This window comes from Buceros rhinoceros, unplaced genomic scaffold (genome assembly GCF_000710305.1).
Source record: "Buceros rhinoceros silvestris isolate BGI_N320 unplaced genomic scaffold, ASM71030v1 scaffold28419, whole genome shotgun sequence".
Classification (NCBI taxonomy): Eukaryota; Metazoa; Chordata; class Aves; order Bucerotiformes; family Bucerotidae; genus Buceros; species Buceros rhinoceros.
In genome coordinates, this window is record NW_010431358.1 from 4,748 (window position 1) to 13,275 (window position 8,528).

Here is an 8,528-nt window from a genome sequence, read left to right on the forward strand (position 1 = left end):
GTACGCTGAAGCAAACTGAACCAACCAAAGGGCAAGCCTGGAGCCATGCCTCCCTGGCGCACCCTGAGGTCACCTTTGTCTTTCAGAGCTTCTCTTTCTAGGATGTAGGAGATCCTACATAAGCATTTGGCATCTGCCCTGCCTTGCAGCGGGACCTTGCACAGCTTGATCCACGCGGCGTATCCAGCCTCCTCCTCCTGTTTGCTTTGTTTGAAGCAGTTTTAAGGGAGGAATGAACACATAGCGATCAGCCACTTTGCCTCAGGATGAATGTCATCCGGTCCTGGTTGGTCGTCTGCCTGCCCCGGAGTCTCCCCTGCTAGCACTTGGGTTTGATATCAATCCTTGCATCTGCAGGAGGGTTTCTGGCAGGACAGGCTCCTCTCACTGAGCACCGATGCCAAAAACGTTATTTATAGCACTGCAGCCTCTCCAAGCTCTGCTCTTACACAAGAGCACCTACTGATAGCTAGATAAAGGATTTACCACTCCTCTGATTCTTCTCACACTCACCAGTTCCCTCGCAAAGTTTCTCCTTTGGGCACAGCTCTGTGGTTTGCAAACCACCACCAAAAAGTGCCCCTGACCTTGCAGGCAGACTTGGCTCTCGGGGCTTTCCCATTCCCTTGGCCACGTGGCACACGTCTGCCCCAAGCCTCTGATGCCTCATCCTTCGAGCAGCCTTTCTCTCTCCTGGGAAGCTGCAAAGTAGCGTGGTGTGTGGGACCAGCCCTGAGACAGTGCCTGTGGGGTCTTCAGAACTCACCTGGACACATCCCTGAGCTGCCTGGTCCAGCCATGAGGCCATCCCTGCTCAGGGCAGGGCTGGCCAGAGGTGTGAGAGCTCCCTCCCAGCCAAAAACTTCCTGGGGCTCCACAATTCGCCCATTCTCAGTGAAACCCGCCTGGATCCACAACCCCCAGACAAACACATCACGGTCTTGCAACACTCCCAGAGGGGCTTCCACTCCCCTTTTCTCACCCAGCTCTTCAGAGATTTGTCTCTCCTCCCAGCCCCTTTGAGCAGCTCCTCTCCGAGCACTTTCAACATCAACGTTGCTGTTCAGATGTTGACTCTGGATGTTACCACACAAACCGGCTGTATCACATCCATCCATTTACAGGCACACACTGTTCTCGTTGTACCCTTCAGTCCTATTGCCTTCTCCTCCTGGAGAGGTTAAAGTCTCCCAGCCACAGGGATTTCACCCCTGGCGCAGACATCTCAGGCTTTCTTCTGCCTTGGTTGTGGCTCGGGTTGCGGCTCCCACCCACGCTCCTGTTAACAGTGCCCCACACAGCTGAAAGCCAGCTGAGCTAGGAACCAATGGAGGACTCGGACTGTGGGTAGAGCAAAGCAACGTGTTTGCCCATGAAGATACAAAAAGGGCGACTCTGGACAAAGCATGATGGTCAGTTATTAGATCACATGGCCTGATTGCTCAGGATGTCAAGAAGCAACCACAATGAGTTTTCGCGCTCAAGACCTGCCCTAGAGCATCTCTGGAAAGCTCAATACCTGAGGATTGCAAACAGAAAGCTCTTGCATTGGCACTGACTCACGGCTGCCGCCGCTGCCAGCTCTACCCCCATCCCACGCCTGACATTTCTCACCACCCTGCATCAACCCCAGCTCCGCCACAGAGCCTCAGGCTCCAGGCAGGACCTGTTTTCATTGCATAAAGGGCTTGACGATTACACATGCAAGACCGGTGCCCGGCTCATGCAATGGCATCAGCGGTGTCCCTGCTACCTGAGTGAGCGAACACGAAGGGATGGGAGCGCGCTGGGAAGAGGTTGACAGATGCTCATACCTGCCTGCTCTCCTTGACCCAGTTGCCGTTTCTCCATTACTGCTGTCCTGCCTGGACGCGCCTGCCAGCCCAAAGGGATTAGCTGGGGGATTACGCTTCCTCCGTCGGCATCTGCTAGCCAGGAGCAGCGCCGGAGGAGCCGTCCTCCTCTGCAAGCTGGCAGCTCCAGAGCATCGGCTAGCTCTGCTTGCAGTCACCTGGATGGTGGGCAGCCAAACCAGGTGGCAGAGCACCCCTCAGTGTGGCAAAGTTCACAGAGGGCAACAAAGAGCTGAGCTGCTCCCTGCCCTTTGAGCAGTCTCTGTTTCAAGACTCCACATCTTACCTGTGCTTTCAGGATGAAAGACAGAACTTGAGAGGTGGTTACGGTTTCTATCCCACAGAAGAGCCCCATCCTTTGGGTGCAGAGATGCCCAGCTCCTCACAACATGGAGAAGAGAAGCAGAAGATGAGGTTGAGCATTGCTAAGTTTTCTTCTCCAGCAGAGCATGGACAATGACACCTGGGGTCACAAAAGCAGGCAGGAAACCCTTGCAGAGCAGTGTGGCCCTGTGACAAGTGCTGTAGGACACTAGAGGACCGCTTCCAACTGAAAAGCAGTCTTCTGGAGACACCTGGGCTGATGATGCACCTCTAGCTCCATGCTGCACCAAACTCATGGGAAAACACAAGTTTTATCCCTTCTTTCCAGGCTGTCCCATCTCTCCCGGGCTCAGCTTGTGCTTTAGCACATTTTGCTCCTTCTTCATGTAACTGTTCAACAGAAAGCTGAGCTAGAGATCTCCAGAGGCCGCTTTGCACCCACCCCAACCACACACTGCAGCAGATCGCCCACAGCTCCTGAATCCCACGCTTGCATCTCCCAGGGTGTAACACAAATCCCAGTGCACCAGCGGCCTTCACAGCAATTAAGCAGGTGAAACTAAACCACGCATCAGGCTGAACTCAGCCACAGCAGGACAGAAACACAGTTTCTCCAACCCTGAACCCCAAATCCCCAGGGGAGAGCTACAAAGTGCTTTTAAGACGAGCCCAGAAACCCATCCACAGCTCTAGTTGACACCAAAGTCATGGGCAACTCCATGACTGGTGGTGGTGTACCATGCCTCCTCTCCCCTCAGCAGCCTCTGCATGCTCCACAGGCTGAAAGCACTCGCTCCATCCCATCAAGAACAACTTCCTCTGACATCTGCACAACTTCAGTACACAAGCACATACTTGAAGAAAAAATCCTAGGGTTCTACCTGTGGTCACCAATCTCTGCCCACTCTACGTATTTGCCATTTTACTCCAGATTTTTTTAAAAAAAACCCTTGTGTATTTATTTTTGCTATCTGTACATCCAGGGTCAACATCAGTGTTCCATTTATCTCACCCCAGAAAGAAAATGAGGTAGGAGCAGTATCGGAAAGTTGTCAGAGCAGGGCTAAGGACCACCTGAGTGCCTCTGGCTTCGGGGGTCGATGGGGAATCCTAAAGGTGAAGGGGGTGAATAACACCTACTACAGCCCAGGACAGAAGCACAAAGTTCAAGACACCTGTCTAAAACCAATCAAGAAGACATGCTTAATTAGTCTCCAGAGCAAGGAGCCAAATACTGCTGTAGGATGCTGTGGGGAATCACGTACATAAAGCTGAAGAGTCAGCCAGCCACTGAGTCCTCCCCTCTAGAGAAGAAACAGCACCAGAAAGCGGGGGGCTCTGGCTCTAGGGGGGTTTCAGGACACAGCTGAAGAAACTCACGGCCCCCAGGTCTGGTGCTGGGATAGACATTACTGCATTGTCCCCATAAGCACACTCCTACAGGCTTCACAACTCCGAACAGCTACAGCCATAGCCGAGGGAAGCATCACTCCCAAACAGCCAGGACCTCACCCTGTCCCAGCATCAGGCCAAACCAGAGAACCTTCCCACGCACACCAGTGCTGGTAGCTCGGGTGTTCACAAAGGCTGGGCTGAGAGATGCTGCACTGCACAACCTCAAGACTGAGCTATTTCTGCTGCAGACAACACTGTGCCTGCAGTACCCATCTACTTTGAGATGCTCAAAAGCAATGGAGGCTAGAAAGAAGAAAAAATAAAGCAAGATTCTTTAAAACCGTGTCCCTACAAGCCAACTCAGTGAAGAGCCTCTGCAGAGCCTGGATTCTTCCGGCTGCCAGCTCTGTGCTTCTGCAGTTTCCTACACAGATTGCTGAGCCAATCCTCCTCATGAGCGCTCCGGCAGGATGCAGCAGCCTGGACAGCACAGCCACATCTCCAGAGCTCAGCGAGACTCCATCACAGGCAGGGTGGTGCAGGGCTGAGCATCACAGCCTCCCTACTAGCCTCACCTGGTGCCTGCCAGCCCCCAGGGAAGCACTTGGGTATACCGTCATACTCCTTTACTAAGGAGCATTAAAACCAGTAATTACGTGACACATCAGGGTGAGCAAGCACCAGAGACATCCATGTCTCCCAATGCCTAAGGCTGGGAAATAGTTTCAGGCACCCCACAGGCGCTCACACAAAACCACACTGAAGTCTTCAGAAGTCACTCATGTCTTTCATTAACTACAAGGAACAAGAAAAGTTAAGCTTGAAGAGGTCTCCTGTGGCAGAAAAGACAAGACCCCACACTTCCCAGGTGTGCACAGGCTTATTGCACAAGGGAAACCAAGCTCCCTTCCAGCCCTCTCAGTCAAAAGCAGGCAGCTACTGGAGCAAAAACAACACTGCAGCAAGGACAAGTCGGTTCCAGTCATTTATTCATTGCAGCATTTGAAGTACACCAGGTACTTGGTGAAAACTCTCAGATAGACACAGAATAAGAATACTTGGTACAGTCGATTTATACAAAAAGAGAGTTAAATAGATAAAACAACATGGTATCCTCTCCCTCTTGCTACAAGGAGAGCAGTCCTGAGCCCGGGCTAACATCAATAGCTTCAGTCTTCCCAGTCGCTCCCAGTTAGAACCTTTATGGCCCCACACCCAGGGGACAGCAAGGCACCTATCCTCACAGTCGAGGCAAGGGGCACACTTCTCAGGCCCAGCTCTTCAGGATCTTGGCTTCAGATGCTGTGCAGAGCCTGACTTCCAGTAAGGCTCAATCTTGATGAGCATGCCTGGAAAGCCAGCCCCCCAGCTTTGGTGTGCAAGAGAAAGAGCAGCTCTTCTGAAGACGAGCCTTCAAGTACTTCAGGATCAGCCACAGGTCATGCGTTTGAGCCATCTAGAAAGACTGGTAGAGCCAAGACGTGGAGCAGCACCCCAGACCACTGCCTTTCCTGCACTGTTAGATTTAAACCACGTTTCGAGGCTGTTCCTGAACTGTGCGCAGTTCAGTCATGCTTTTGCGAGACACTGCTTTGTAACTGTGTTAAGACAGTCTCCACCTATTCTAGGTGTCTCAATTTTATGCCACAAGAAAATCCATACCAAAAAGACTAAGTATTTCTCTTCAGTTTCCACATTTCCATTTTCAGGCACCGTCCACCTTCTGTGGAGAAGGAAGATGGGGACTGAAGCCATCTGCCTGCAGAGCAGCAGGTAACACAGGTAGCACCAGATGAAGAAAGTCCCTGCTACTGATGATAGGAGACAGCCCACTGCGACTGGCGTTACTTAATCCAGGAGATCCTGGTATTTCTCCAGAGTCTGCTTCTCCAGTTCCAACAGCTGTTGGTAAAATTTCTCAGCAGTTTCTTCATCCACATCCATCTGGAAGACAACAACAGCACTGTGAGACCACCACCTTGGTGGTAGCCAGCACAGATGCTGAGGGCAGCTCTGGGGATAGGCGAGGTACACCTCCAGAGCTTCTACATTCGCAGAGAGGCAACTAAAGGCATCTGTCACCAGGGCATGTGGAGAAGCATCATCACACTCATCCTGTTCTAACAATAACCACCTCCACTCATCTTCCAGATTCCACCCTGAGACAGGAGTTACTCTAGGAAACCCTGCAGACAACCCCAGATCTCTCCTGGCTGCTCAGCATTCAACATGCATCTTGTTTCCACTCCAGCCACAGAACCCCCTTGGCACCGACACTTCCACGCAAGGCAGATGGCAGAACCCTAGCTAAGTCCCCTGCGGCAGCAGGCTGCCACTCCATTTACCTTTCTGGGCTCCACGTAGCACTTCCCCAGTCCCGAAGTACAGCTGTGGTATTTGACAAGAGCATCCAGCTGCTCTGGCTTCTGCTTGAACAGCCACACCTAGGAAGAACAGCACAAACCCGTATGAGCCCAGCGCACGCTGCCCCAACCAAGCCTGCAGTCGAGGACCCAGCTGCCAACGGACACAGGAGAACACTCCACAGGTGCTTTCAGCAGGCAGGGCAAGACTTGGTATCTACAGAAGAAGTTCTGAGCTGGCTCCTCTCGGCTGTGACCTACCTGACCAACAGTAAACCTTGTTTATGTCCCAGTGCTAAGCCAGTAAAGCAGTTCAACATGGCTAAACTTGCCCACTATGGCGCTCGAGGCACGCTGGATCCTGCATGAGCCACCTCCGTCCCCTGGGCCTGCATGTCTGTGGCTGCTTGACTGCCAACAGGAAGAGCAGCAGTCTCCATGACTCTGAGGGAGTCAAATAATTTCTTTTATGGGTACCTGATGAAGGTCATAAAGCATCACCTGGTGGATCAGCCCCAGCCCCAGCCCGTCCCCCAGCACTCTCTGCTGTAAGCTGTTCATGGGGGAGAATACAGCACCCACCCACCAGCCTCGCTGAGAGGCTCTTTGTTCTGGCCAGCGGACCCTGGAAGAGGTACCCAGAAAGAAGAGATATTAAAATCAAGATGTGAACTACTTACATGAGCTTCTGCTCCATTGTACGGTGTCAGAGTATAAGTTTTAGCAAAAAAACGGATCTGAGGAGAAAAGAAGCACATGGCAGAGCCTGTATTGTGGCCTGAGGTTTCTTGGGCAACCCATCATAGCCCAGCCGCACCAGATGATCTACCAGAGGTAGAAATGCTTCTCAAAGCTGACTACAGGTAACACTGCACACTTTGGACTAAACCACTACTTTATCACCACAGACTATTTTCTGGAGCTACCCCCCAGATCAGCAAGCCTTGCTCCATACTCCCACACAGACCTCACCCCAGAGCAAGAGCCAACAGGCCACACACACGCCTTGCGGGCGCCTCTCCTTGAATGGTCTCAAGAGCACAGGAGCAGGAGGCAGAGAGGATCTGCAACACCGCCAATGTTGAAGACAACTGGGAAGATGTCACCTCTCCACTGCCAGGAGAAAAGTGACCCATCAGGATCAGCTGCTGCCAGTTTGGACAGCCTAAGCAGAAAGGCCAATCTTGCAGCAAGAGCATCAAGGCTCAGAGCAGGGACAGAACAGTACTGAGACCACAAAGCTGAAGTGCAGAGGAAGAAAGGCAAGGGAAGATTTGGGGAAGAGGCGGTGGAGAGCAGGACACTTTGCTTTCCAGAGGGATGGAAAGAAGAGAGCAGGAGACACTACCTTCTAGAGGGATGGGAAGAACACCACCGAAAAATACAGTCTGTTAATAGAAACAAACAGCATTTCCAAGCATCGGGGCCAAGCGTTGTCCTGAGCTCTGCTGCCACCAAAATGAGGGGGTTCACAAGCCCACAACAGGCTGCCCAACCTTCTAAGGAAAGCCTTGGCAAATGCTGCTATGGCTGAAGGGCTGAACCCTGGCTCTGTGTACAGTGCTGTCGAGCACTGAGCCTCCAAACTCAGCTTGGAAATTGTAGCCCCAAGGTGCCAAAGGAAGATCTGCAGAGGGGCCAGCCTGCCCAGTCCAACAGAACGAAGAGCTCTACGGCAGCATGAGTAGCAAGGAGCCAGAAGCACACCGCGCATCACTTGCGGTGGAGTATATCACAGCAGGGCTACCCCAACCCGAAAGCAGCCAGGAGATCCACTTACCAACCACATGATGGGCATTAGCAGCATCCACAGAAAAACTGGCAAAATTTTGTAGGTCATGTTAGTCATAACGAGACCAGGACAAACAACACTGGAATACAGACCCTGCAGAGAAGAAACGGAGTCAGCACGCAAATATGCAACAGCTAAAGAATGGATTGTGCTCCTTTCCTCCTAGTACTTCTCAAAGACAATGAAGGTGAGCAAACAGACCAGTTAACAGCGGTTGCTCTCCTCTCTCAAGTTACCAGAACCAGGGAATGATTAGATGTAGTGGTTTCTCAGAGGTCCAAACTGGAGATGCTCACGTTAAATCTATACCCATTGCAAGCCACGTTTAGCTCCTGATATGTTTGTGGATGCACATGTAGATTACTGTGAACGAATGCAACGAGGTTAACAACAGTGAAATGTTAATTACAAACAGTAGCTCATTAGGCATGCAAACCCCAACATCACCTGCTTATTGAATTTCCTGTTCAGAACCACACTTGTCAGGTCAGTGGCATATTTGGAGGAACTGTAGGATTCCTGCCCCTTGGCATGCTGATAGTCAGAAAGGCTGAAGGCAGATTCCCTGGCATTGCTGGAAGAGGTCCAGATGACTCGCGAGGGCTTTTCGTTACCACAGAGCAGAGACTCCAGTTGACGAACCTGCAAAATGATTGTTAAGATATTTAACGCAGTAATTTTGAAGTCTGGCAGTAGAGCTTTACAGTTCTTACAAGCCACGAACTTGTCTCAGCTTTCCTAGTCTTGGCCAATCTTCACTAGAGCAGCCAGAAGCAGCAACTGCTCAGGCACGCCGTCAGC

The 8,528-nt window shown here is 51.8% G+C and overlaps 1 protein-coding gene across 1 annotated transcript in view; it reads right to left on the reverse strand.

Annotated features, from left to right (window-relative positions):
* Window positions 1–5,328: 5,328 nt before the first annotated feature.
* HSD17B7 (hydroxysteroid (17-beta) dehydrogenase 7) overlaps window positions 5,329–8,528 on the reverse strand; it is a gene marked incomplete at its 5' end in the record, with an annotated part of 4,463 nt that continues 1,263 nt past the window's right edge. Inside the window, 5 exons of the mRNA XM_010143414.1 lie at window positions 5,329–5,516; window positions 5,918–6,016; window positions 6,616–6,672; window positions 7,716–7,820; window positions 8,175–8,369. Coding sequence (XP_010141716.1) covers window positions 5,421–5,516; window positions 5,918–6,016; window positions 6,616–6,672; window positions 7,716–7,820; window positions 8,175–8,369 — 552 coding nt within the window. The remainder of the gene's footprint in view (window positions 5,517–5,917; window positions 6,017–6,615; window positions 6,673–7,715; window positions 7,821–8,174; window positions 8,370–8,528) is intronic.